This window comes from Sinocyclocheilus rhinocerous, unplaced genomic scaffold (genome assembly GCF_001515625.1).
Source record: "Sinocyclocheilus rhinocerous isolate Xijiao unplaced genomic scaffold, SAMN03320098_v1.1 scaffold185, whole genome shotgun sequence".
Taxonomy (NCBI): domain Eukaryota; kingdom Metazoa; phylum Chordata; class Actinopteri; order Cypriniformes; family Cyprinidae; genus Sinocyclocheilus; species Sinocyclocheilus rhinocerous.
Genome location: NW_015662163.1, coordinates 1,403,285 through 1,415,628, shown reverse-complemented (window position 1 = coordinate 1,415,628; position 12,344 = coordinate 1,403,285). Strand labels below are relative to the sequence as shown.

The 12,344-nt window shown below is 37.6% G+C and overlaps 2 protein-coding genes across 3 annotated transcripts in view; one reads left to right on the top strand and one right to left on the bottom strand.

Moving 5' to 3' along the window:
* LOC107727630 (clusterin-like) overlaps positions 1-3,631 on the top strand; it is an 8,214-nt gene extending 4,583 nt beyond the window's left edge. The window contains exons 4-9 of the mRNA XM_016537564.1: positions 805-975; positions 1,058-1,472; positions 1,883-2,023; positions 2,789-3,015; positions 3,098-3,273; positions 3,365-3,631. Of these exons, the coding sequence (XP_016393050.1) occupies positions 805-975; positions 1,058-1,472; positions 1,883-2,023; positions 2,789-3,015; positions 3,098-3,273; positions 3,365-3,377 (1,143 nt within the window). The 3' untranslated portion in view covers positions 3,378-3,631. The remainder of the gene's footprint in view (positions 1-804; positions 976-1,057; positions 1,473-1,882; positions 2,024-2,788; positions 3,016-3,097; positions 3,274-3,364) is intronic.
* Positions 3,632-6,109: 2,478 nt separating this feature from the next.
* Positions 6,110-12,344, bottom strand: part of reps1 (RALBP1 associated Eps domain containing 1) — a 19,213-nt gene continuing 12,978 nt past the window's right edge. The window contains exons 10-20 of one of the 2 annotated variants that reach the window (XM_016537592.1): positions 10,764-10,844; positions 10,293-10,380; positions 9,153-9,251; positions 8,988-9,060; positions 8,634-8,764; positions 8,464-8,528; positions 8,183-8,356; positions 7,692-7,781; positions 7,464-7,612; positions 6,879-6,984; positions 6,110-6,768 (exon numbers count right to left, since the gene is read on the bottom strand). In XM_016537592.1, coding sequence (XP_016393078.1) covers positions 6,700-6,768; positions 6,879-6,984; positions 7,464-7,612; positions 7,692-7,781; positions 8,183-8,356; positions 8,464-8,528; positions 8,634-8,764; positions 8,988-9,060; positions 9,153-9,251; positions 10,293-10,380; positions 10,764-10,844 — 1,125 coding nt within the window. In that variant the 3' untranslated portion in view covers positions 6,110-6,699. The remainder of the gene's footprint in view (positions 6,769-6,878; positions 6,985-7,463; positions 7,613-7,691; positions 7,782-8,182; positions 8,357-8,463; positions 8,529-8,633; positions 8,765-8,987; positions 9,061-9,152; positions 9,252-10,292; positions 10,381-10,763; positions 10,845-12,344) is intronic. The other variant, XM_016537593.1, reaches the window with a different exon arrangement.

Here is a 12,344-nt window from a genome sequence, read left to right as displayed (position 1 = left end):
GGCCTAGAGTGAGCGGAGGCCGGCTTGAGTGAGCGGTGGCGGGCGGCTAGAGTGAGCGGAGGCGGATTCGACGAAGGAGCGGCCGGCGGGCTTGCGGCAACCACATGTGGCGACGCTGGACTCCGGTTCGTCCGCGGTGAAAGCCGATCCGGCGATCCACAGCGCGAAGTTGATGTATTTCCTCAGCGACCAGCACGGATCAGCTCTAGGCATGACGAAGCGGATATTGTCCTCTTTTGGAAGGCTAAACAAAGTAGTTTTGCTTTCACAATGAAACACACAGCATCTTCAAGACATGGCTGCAGCAACAATACTACAGCGAGAACAAAAGTTACGCCTTCTTTCTTTGCGTGAACATTTGGCCGGTGTTATGCAAATCTTCCCACATCGTGACGTAGACATGTGGGGGCGTGTTAGAACGAGCCATTTTAGGCAGGTGTGGTTGACTCTTAACTTTTATAAAGAATATCTCTTTGAATTTGAGCCTTTAGTCTTTGCAACTTTACAGATCTTCTTTATGCACCAAGAGCTTGTAACACTCCAAAGAGAAAGGAAAAATTTAAATCGCATCATATGACCCCTTTAACATAGATCAATAAATCCTGAGAAAAATTGTTTGTTGTTACTTCATGACACCCATTGCATTTGTTAACTAATGTTAATGAATTGAACCTTAATGTAGAGTGTGCGATCTAATAAAATAACCTTCATACATTTTTAAGTTTGACTTAAGTGTCTAAATATTTTCTGGGGCCCTTGCAGTTAATTGCTCTTTTTTCTTTCTTGTGCTATTCAATCAAATAGAATGCTCTGAAGGGGGCTCAGGAGATGGAGGAGAAGCTGAGTGAGCAACAGAGCATGTGTAATGAAACCGTGCAGGCTCTGTGGGAGGAGTGCAAGCCCTGCTTGAGGAAAACGTGTGTTAAGTATTACTCACGCACCTGCAGCAGTGGAGCTGGCCTGGTGGGACGACAGGTGATACGTCTGAACAAACATCCCTGCAATTATCCTGACTTCATTCTGGTGCTTGCAACCATCCCTCTCTGTCTGTTTTTAGCTGGAGGACATTTTGAACAGGACCTCTCCCATCTCCATTTGGATCAACGGGCAGAACATTGAGACCCTGGTGGACGAGGACCAGCAGCAGACCAGACGCTTCCAGGACCTGGAGGAGCGGTATACAGAGGTTGCAGACGGAGTGGACAATATCTTCATGGACAGCATGAAGGTGTTCGACCACATGCGTTCCTTCCACCAGCCCAGCTTCTTCCCCAGACCCTTCCGTATGCCCAGTATGTTCGGTAGTCAGTCCAGCCGGGCCGCTCGGGTCTACAGGTCCCCTCTGCACAACCCAGAGTTCCACAGCTTCCATAGCTTCCACAGCATGTTCCGCCCCATGATGGACATGGCAAGAAACATGTTCGACTCTGTTCGGCCCTACATGGGAAGTGATATGGATTTCCCTTCGGAAGGTAAATTTCAGGGTCTACAAGCCTGGTGGATATAACAACATCTACAAAGTTAAAAGTGCTGTAAGCAATATTCATCACAATTAAAGTAACAGTCCAACCAAAAATGCCATCACCGTTTACTCGCAGTCATATCGCTCTAAATCTGTATGAATTTCTTTCTTCTGTTGAACATGAAAGAAGATATTTTGAAGGATGCTAAAACAGTTCAGGTTCCCATAGACTTCCATTCCTTTTTTTTCAGTAGAAGTCAATTTTTTTTCTTTATTATGGCAATATGACGTAATACTTTTTTTTTCTTTATTATGGCAATATGACATAATACACTATAATGACATAAAATAGTAGTTTGTTTTTTTTACTTACATACCGCTTATACCCCATGCATTTAATCTGTAAACCTGTATTCCCAGATGGCAGAGTAAACGAGGATGTTATTATAACTAAACCATTTGGAAATGATAAGATGACCTGCAGGGAGATTCGTCGCAATTCTGCTGGCTGCATTAAACTGAAAGATGAGTGTGAGAAATGTAAAGAGATCCAGCATATTGGTAAGTGCAATACTAAAATACACAATTTTACGTTACATTATCCAGCACAGAAATGAAAAAAAAAATTGGTCTCAGTTTGGGAGTTTTTGATGAGAATTCCATCTTACAATTAAAGCTTTGTTTTCTTCTTCAGACTGTTCTGGAAAGAGGCCCCTGGAAGGTTAAAGTAACAGTCCAACCAAAAATGCCATCACCGTTTACTCGCAGTCATATCGCTCTAAATCTGTATGAATTTCTTTCTTCTGTTGAACATGAAAGAAGATATTTTGAAGGATGCTAAAACAGTTCAGGTTCCCATAGACTTCCATTCCTTTTTTTTCAGTAGAAGTCAATTTTTTTTCTTTATTATGGCAATATGACGTAATACTTTTTTTTTCTTTATTATGGCAATATGACATAATACACTATAATGACATAAAATAGTAGTTTGTTTTTTTTACTTACATACCGCTTATACCCCATGCATTTAATCTGTAAACCTGTATTCCCAGATGGCAGAGTAAACGAGGATGTTATTATAACTAAACCATTTGGAAATGATAAGATGACCTGCAGGGAGATTCGTCGCAATTCTGCTGGCTGCATTAAACTGAAAGATGAGTGTGAGAAATGTAAAGAGATCCAGCATATTGGTAAGTGCAATACTAAAATACACAATTTTACGTTACATTATCCAGCACAGAAATGAAAAAAAAAATTGGTCTCAGTTTGGGAGTTTTTGATGAGAATTCCATCTTACAATTAAAGCTTTGTTTTCTTCTTCAGACTGTTCTGGAAAGAGGCCCCTGGAAGGCCCCCTGAAGGAGGAGCTGGAAAGGGCTCTTGCCAGGGCTGAGAGTTTAACCCAGGAGTACAACAACGTGCTAAAACGATTCGAAGAGGAGATGTTCAACACCTCTAGTGTGCTGGACCTGTTCAACAAGCAATTCGGCTGGGTGTCCTCTCTAGCGAACCACACCAAAAATGAAGATGGCTTCTTTAAAATACAGGCTGTAGGTGCTAATTATGTGATTCAGCACAACTGTAACTGCTTCCACTATGCAGATCTCTCAACTGCCAACATTTTATGTGCAGGTGATGTCAAAAGGCTCAGATAACGCAGAGAACCCAGGAGACACTAAAGTGTCAGTCAAACTGTTTGACGGGCCAGATATGAGCTTCACAGTGCCGGGAGACATTCCTTGGAGAGACCTGAAATTCTCAGAGGTGGTGGCACAGGAGGCTTTGGATCGTTACAAACAGAACATTGTGTGAGTCTTAACATCAATCCATTTTAATTAGCTAAAAATCTTATTAATATGATTAAAAATGCATCAAATATATTCATGTTTTCCTCTCCAGGGTCACAAACTAAACGTTTTGGAGGGCGGGTGCTTCTGATGAAGAAAAGATATTCTCTGAGAAACCTGAAAAGCACTTGAGAAGATCCTTATGAATTAGAATTATAATATTGAGAGATGTTGTATTCATGTAGCTGGATGTCTTTTGTCTAGCATTATTCCTGCTGTTTCATCCTGCTTAACACTCAGAGGCCCCATTGTATAGAAGTTGCTTATGAACTTATAATCAACTGTACATTGTCAAATACCAATAAAACTCAAAACTCCACTTTTTTTCCCCTCATGTCTAAATGAGCTAAAAGATATGTGGTGTAACATTTTCAGCATAGCAAGACAATTTCACACTGCAGATTTTCAGACATATTTTAATAAAGGTAAAAAGTCACCTTCTATAACCTTCACTCTATTTCCTCCACTGGTGGAACTTCCAGTCTCCAGCCAAACAGCAGGAAGCTTTAAAACAGGGCTGAAGATACATCTCTTCTGAGAGCATGCAAGTAATTCATAACCTTATTATTAATTGCACTTAAAAATGAATTACTTCTGTGCTTTTCTGCATTCTGCATGGTAACAAGTTTTGCTATCACAGACATTTTTTTTTACCCTTGGATTAATAGCTTCTGCATAAATGATGAATGTGTTAATATAATTAATAATTAATCTGAATATATAATTATAAAATATAAATATATAAGACTTCTATTCTTGATACTCTTTATCCTAAAATATTTAGGTTTAAATTATATTTTTAATGTGGTTTTACATTGTAGACATTAGGGTAGAGCCAAATATAAATTTTTGACACGAAAATGAGGCTCGAGGGACAGAAGCACTTTGCTCAATGGATTGTACTGCCGTTTAACAACATAAGGATTGTTCATTTTACAAAATGTCTTTCTGGAAAACTTTCAGTAGACAAAAACTGCATAAAACAGTTGTGAAAATTGTAATCTACTACCTTCATACAATAGACCTTTAACACAGCCTCATTTTCCTCCGCATTAAATGTCTAACCCAACTAAAGTCTATTGTTTCAGCTCTAATCAAATTAGAGGATCGAAACAATGTATATTTTTGTATAATTATTCTGCATAATTCCGCATGACTGAGAGCGCGATATTGCTTTTATACAACAGCCGAAACAAGCTTAAACAAAAAGTTAGCAAGCAGCTTATTTAGACACGATATTTGTCGAAATAATATTGCTAGTTTTTTCCTCCACACAAAGTCAAAACGGAATCAACCTTCGGGTATCCTAGCAACACACACATTACAGAATCAGTGTTTTTGAACAAATCAATGATCGAAGCGAAAAATTCAATTCAGTGTTTTTGAACTCGCTCACTTTCGACTCATAAAAACCGTTGCTTACAAGTTGACTCTAAAGCACTACTGGAAAACAGTTGGAGCGCTTGACAAAAAAGGAAATTATTAAAATATTGTGCCATTTTTATTTTTTTTTGTGTAAAAATCACACAGCCGCTAGTTCATTCTGCAGAGACACATCCATGCAGTTTAACATTTATGATCCCACAGCCATAATATAAGCAATTAAATAGAATATTTGCTGTTAGTCAGCAATTAATGCAAATTTACATATGAGATCAAAAGGTGTGTATCGTACAATATACAACATACCCCTGATACAGTAAATCAGCCTGAACAGCAGGGAGAAAAGGCTCGCCTTGGTTTAACATGGGGGGGATACATTACTGTGAAAACCTGCACACCGGGAAGTAACGTTAAGGCTTTAAAGGAGGAGTAAAAGAAAAACACGGACAACAGTCAAAACAAACCTACGAATGAAAGACACGGTGCAAGTCTATGTAACAACACAAACGTCACATTAGTTCAGACGTTACAGATACAAATCGAGAGGTTCATCGTTAAGAGCCTTTTATACAAAATGAGACTGTGAACGACATGCAAAAAATAGTGAGGAGAAAAGACAAATGAAAGCCGAAGGGGAGAAAGTGCAGTCATTGTTTTAGGTCTCAGGTTTACGTACTAATGATGTCACAAGAGTTTATGATGCAGGACTGGTTCAGATGATGTACCGTTTGAGACTGAGAGAGGGACACCTGCCATCCCGGGGTGAAAGACTGTACAATGTTGAATGAGTCGTTTTGTAATAACACACCAGAGTGTGTTAAGAGAAGAAAAGAAAGCAGTTTTTGATGTCATACCTGTTGTCCTCAAACTCTCTCACGCACAGATGTGCCGTCCACCGGTATGGCCAGGAAGAAATATTAAAGGGGCAGTTCATCCAAAAATAACAATTCTGTCATTTGCTCAAATCCCATAAGATTGTCTTTCATGTGACACAAAAGGTGAATTTTTGGAGAATATCCTGGTCACTCTTTTTAATATAATGAGAGGGCTTACAAACAGGAGCAGCGTAAAAGTATCCCATACAACATTTGCATTATATTTCTATTTATTAAAGCCATAAAATTGATTTTGCACGAGGAACAGACTGAAATTTAAGTTCAACTCAATGATTCAGTCGCAGCAGAAGAACACTACACAAAAAAAATCAGTGTCTGTTCCTTGCAAACACCAATCATATGACCATGAAATCATTTCAATATAGCACACTTTTTTGGAGTATCTTTTGTATTATTGGAGCTTGAAATCCCCAGTCCTTGTTTACTGTCATTATCTGAAAAAGATCAGCCACCAATATTCTTAAAAAAAAAAAAGTCATATGGGTTTATAACAACATGAGGCTGAATAAAAACTAAAGAATTGTAATTTTTGAGTGAACTGTCCCTTTAACAAGTGCCTGTCAGAATCAGTTTTCTAAAGCGTACTTCTGAAATAGTATGATCTCCCAAAAATCAGTTCTCCCCTCTGTATGACCAGTGCATGGCCTAACATGATTGTCTGAGCACACACGGGTGCCTCTTACATGGAAGAACATGACAAGCTGCCTCGGGACTCTGGAGAACAGGAGGGGAAAAGGCTCCTTCATGTTTACCAGAATTACAGCCTCCTGCCGGCCATGACGTCAGGCTCTTGCCTCACACGCTAAACATAACCTGCAATGTCTGGGGTATTACACATACAACCACTCAGACTTTCTGTTTCATCAAAGTGCCATAACGGATAATGTTCCTGGACCCCATCCCTCTGAATGGCTGTGTGAGACAGAACAGTCTGGAGGAAGCAGCGATTGTGTCTCTTCTCACACAGTCAGCAGAGGAGTGGAGACGGGTGAAATGGACATCCTGCCAGAGGATCCAACAGACCACTCAAAAAAAGAAAAAGAAAAAACTGGGGTAATCACTCTTTCATACACACAAACATTCAATCTGAAGCGAACACACACGCTGTTTACAAATGCGAAAAAGGTCTAAGCTGTTCCAGTTGCACTTCAAGCGATATTCTTTCTTCTAGCAGGTCCTAAGACAAAATTTGGAAAAAGACAAATTGTCAGAAATTTGAACAGCTTGTCTTATGAAAAAAGAAAAAAAACAAAAACGGTGGTCACATTCAATGACATCTCACAGTACCTTCAGCTGCTGCTGTAATTCACTGTTGAGTCTGGCTAAAACTGTATTCGTTTCTTTGTTTCTTCTAATGGAAGCCTGAATGGCCTTCTTATCTTTACCGATAGACCTGTTTTTAAACAGAACAGGAAGAGGAAGCATGCTTTAGGGTACAAGCAAACATTGTGAACATCGCTGGGCAAACCTCTCAACAAAAACTCCAGTACATATATAAGGGGAAAAAATATACTATATTTGCATACATATATTGCATTTTATTAATGTTCATCTATAAATATGTATTCGTATTTATTTATATTTATTATTTATATAAAATAAATTATATTTATTATTTTAAATGTATTTATTTATTTATATTTATTTATTTATTTTAAATTATATGTATTATTTTTATTTTTATTTATTATTTATTATATTTATTTTGAATATACAGTAATAAAAATATAACTGTATCCAAAATAAATGTATTGACATTTTATATTTATTGCTTAATTGTGAAAATAATGCCACAATCAATAGAAAAATAAGTAAATCAAATCAAATCAAATTTTCCATATTCTCTCCTGGTGGAGTGACTGACGACCTCACCGTGGAATTGAGGGCTGGGTTGCTAGAACAGTGGCTATGACGTTAGACTTTTGCGGAAGGTCCTCCACATCTGGTCTGAGCTCATCTTCTGATTTCAGTCTTCGACGAACGGGTTTAGGGGGTGGGGCCAATGGAGTGGATACTTTGGCCTGTCAAAAACATACACTGAGCGATTATAATGCTGAAGTAATATGCAATATGAAGATTAGTTGGTAGAGAATGGCTTACAGAGTTGACAGTGGTTGCATTTCGTTCCTCTGACTGAACGTCGTTCTTTGCTGTTTTCATCGTCCCGGTGGTTTCTGCACATCTTTCTGCCTGTATGTATACATATGCATTATATATAAACAACAGTTCAATAGTTTAGGGTCAGTGAGCCTTTTTTTGAAGAAAGAAAGAAAGAAAGAAAGAAAGAAAGAACGGTACGGTTTCCACAAAATATTAAGCAGCACAACTGTTTTGTTTTCATTAGTGATAATAATAAGAAATGTTTTTAAACACCAAATAAGAATATTAGAATGATTTGATCAAATAAATGCAGTCTTGGTGAGCATTTTAAAAAATCGAAACTTTTGAAGGGTACTGTATATACATTTCTTTATAGGAAATGTAACATTTACTTAATACGTGCTGAAGTGCATCTGTGCATATTTTTTGCATCACAAAAAAGGTTTTCCTTCATAATCTGTCGTCATCATAATAAAAGGCTCCATTTGTACCTGTCCACTGTCAGATGCATTCTCTCCATCATCTGCCGGCTGGTCAACAGCAAAAGCCTGGAACTGGCTGAAGTCAGCAAAGTTGGGCTGTTCTGGCATCTGATGGGGTGACGTGCTGGTATGTGCTGGAAGACCATCTCCCTCTACCGAACGGTGACCATGTGGCACTGATGTCTGGGGATTTGAACATTACATATTGAATGACTCTTCTAAAGAACGTGTAATAGTTATCTAATTATCTGAAAGCAGTTTATACAGAATTGCTAACCACTGGACTATACCTGTGTGGGCAGTGGTCTGGGAGGCACTGCTGGGGGAAAGGCAACTACACCCGGCTGCTGCGGACCTGATGGAGAAGAAAATACAAAAGAGAACTTCAGCTTTTCCTAACCGCACCCCAACGAAACATGAAGCTATGCGTTACCTGATAACTGTTTGTGTGCATGCATACCTGCAGGGACAGCAGCAAAGTTTCTGTTCATGTCTAGAGAGGAGGAGCGTGAGTGAGAGGCGTGGGGGCGGGGTGGAGGCGGGGGCGGAGCCACAACCTTCAGTCCTTCCGGAGAGGTGCCAGAGTGAGATCTGTAATAGCACGAGCTGTAAATACTTTTTGACTAGAAATGTCACACCATATTCTAACCCAGCATTTACCAATCCCAGTCCTCGCATGATAACATATGATAAAAAAAATTGAATCTAAACCACTAAATTATTTCCAAATCTAATTCATGTTAATCTGAGCTTTTCTTCTAGCTAGAACACCACAAACATCAAAGAACAAAGTCTGCTGCAAGACATTAAGTACCTTTGTCTGTTCACAGCACTGGAAATGGGCTCTTGATCAGATGTAAATGAATCTGAACTGCTATAGCCATCTCCTGTAAGAAGGAAGGGTAATGGCTCTGAATGAATTATGGGAGAAGATTTCCTGTCAGTCAATTAAATGCTTGAATAGCCCAGATGTACTTACCAACAGTGGTACCAGGAAACTTAATAGTTGCTGCTAACTTGGCCTCATCAGAAAGTTCTGGTGGTTTCGCCATTAACGGACTTGTTGGATGTGTGTGATCTGTAAAACCAAGAGTAAGTAATTCAATTTGTTTAAAATCAAATTATTACATCCATCCATCTAGTAACTACACTACAGTTAAAAAGTTAGGTTTTTTTTAAATATAATTTTATTTGGCAAGGATGCATTAAATTATTCAACAGTGACAGTAAAGATTTTTACATTGTTTAAAATATTTTCCATTTCAAATAAATTTAGTTCTGTCAAAGATTTTATTTATTGAAATATCCTGAAGAAATTCATGGTTTAAAAAATATATTAAGCAGCACAACTCTTTTCAACACTGATAATAAGAAATGTTTCTTGATCACCAAATCACTATATTAAAATGTGTTACACGTGACACTAGAGACTGGAATAATTTCAGCTTTGCCATCACAGAAATAAATTACATTTTAAAAGAGATTAAATAGAAAATGGTTATTTGTTTGTGATAATGTAATTGTAATAGTATTATTATTATTATTATTATATTTCACAATAGTAACGTTTTACTGTATTTTTGATTAAATTGAGCCTAGATTAGCATAAGAGGTGCTTCTTTCAAAAACATTTTAAAAAATCTTACATAGCCCAGACAGACTTTTAAATGATAGTGTATGTTAATGATGGATTGTGGAAGAAAGTCCTATAAGAGATTTCTAGACTGAAAATTACATGTCCTATTAAACAACTAGGTTTCACATTTTCTGAAAACAAAACAAAAAAACATTGGCGCTTCTGCACATTTGACTGTATTAATACAATATAAAAAGGGGTTCTGGTCAAATAAAGCCTAAACCTAAGTCTCTGTGATATGCAAAATATGGCCTTTAATCCTTTCTTCAATGCAGGTCATTTCAGGGTGAAAAATCATTTAAAAAAACAAATAATTCTATACCCCTAACCTCAAGTATGAGCAATAGTGATTAAGATGGAGAATACATCAAAAATAACAACAATAAAATAATTTGAATTTTGAGAATAAAACCTTCAAATGTTACTGCTTAGAATTCAGTCAAAAATTGAGTTTGCACTGTAAATGCACATAAACGAACGCACCGCTTCCAGTTCTCTTGAGCTCCATCTCTTGCATGTGGATCTTGCTGGGTGTCATACGAATGGGCACAGGGTGGACTATTGCTGTATCCTACAATGAAAAAAGCACATCAACCGCTGCTGTCTCACAACTACAACTGTGTACCTAATGAAGATTTATCATCTCAGTCATAAAGAAGAACAAGGAATAGTTAAGAACCTGACACTGAGTAACTAAACAAACATTTTATCACAACACCATCAAAGGACAGCCAGCAGAGTCATCACTTGGATTACATGATACAGTATGAGAGAAAGAGCATGAAAGAATTACCGGTAAGCTCAGCAAGCAAAAGAAAAACAAAAATGAATCATTTGATGATGGCACTGTGGCTGTGAATTTATCCTGAGGACATGCGCTCTCAGAGAGAATTTACAGAGTACTGGGTTAATGAATATCATTAATCATGAAAGAGCACTGAGTGATTGACTTACAGGGTCAGCTGGTGCAATGTTAGAATCAAATTGGGTCAGAGTTTGTGAGCTTGAGGAGCGTTCGCTAAAAGTCTCCCACTGCTGGAGAGACAGAGCAGAGACATGTCAACAAGGTAGAGCAACTCCACTCCTCACACAAGCAAACAGAGGCCATAATACAACAACAGAGTGCCCTTTCCGCCCTCTGACTGTTAGGAGAAACCCGTGATTTGTCCTGCATTGTACTGTTGCATTCTCTCTGGTGTCCACAGAGGACCAATTGTCTTCCTAATGACCTTATAGGCTGAGAGGTAGAATGTCACATTTTATTTCCCGATTACGAGGATCAGCTTAGAAGAAACAGGCTGTAGTCATCAAAAGAGAAACCCCAATAATTAGATCTTGTAGATCAAAACGTACTGACCTGGGCTGCGTTTCCCTAAATCATCATAAGCCTAAGTTGATCGTTGCTCCATTGGTGATTAGGCTTACGATGCTTTTGGGAAACACAGCCCTGTTTAAAGATGAAGTGTGTAAATTTGTAGTCAATTAAAACTACAAAAAGAATGACTATTTGAACAGGTTTTTTGAACAGTCTTCCCATCTCCCTCTGTCATTGGTCAACAAAACAGATATTCCCGGCCTAAACTCCACTGCCATTGGTTGAGCCAATATTGCCATGTCAGACCGGTCGGGATGCTCTAACAAATATTTTGCAAGCTCCCTATAGCCTTTTTTATTTATTTATTTTTTTAATTAACCAATAAATATCTCACTTAAAGTTACTTAGTACCTATTAAGCTGGGATAGGAGAAAGCATTTAATATTCAAATAAAATAAGAATTTTCAAAATGAACTGAAATCCAACATGAAATCAAAATGGACCCTTTTTGCTGTCTTAAATGTCTCCAGTCCTATTTTGCAATATTTAACTATTATTCTGTAGGTAAATGTTTGGAAGCCAATTTCTACTATATAAGGGGGAAAAAACATGCTTTGGTAAATCATGATTTTGAAATAAAAATTTGAAACCATGACACAGTGTCATAATGATGACATAAAATTGACTTGAAATCATAATTTTGACTTCTTAACTCATAATTATGACATAGTATCTCATCATTTTGATATGAATTGATAGGAATTGTCATAATTATTTACCAAGTATGATTTGGGATATCATAATAATGGGATATCATAGAAACATGTTACTTTTCATCATATTTTATTTTAAAATGTGTAAAACTTTTTCTGGTTTCAAGCTGACCTAACCTTGAAAAATAATATCAACCAATAAAATTATAATATTTACACACATGATCCAATCAAATCCTGCCACTGTTTCCCACTGAATATTTTGTTTCACTCTGAAATGTGTTATATTATGGAGTATTCCATTAAAAGTATTCCAGGAGGTTAATCTAAGACTTTAAAGGGGTCATATGATGCTGCTAAAAAGAACAGTATTTGGTGTATTTGGTGTAATGAAATGTGTTTATGCGGTTTAAGGTTCAAAAAACACATTATTTTCCACATACTGTACATTATTGTTTCTCCTCTATGCCCCGCCTTTCTGAAACACGTCGATTTTTACAAAGCTCA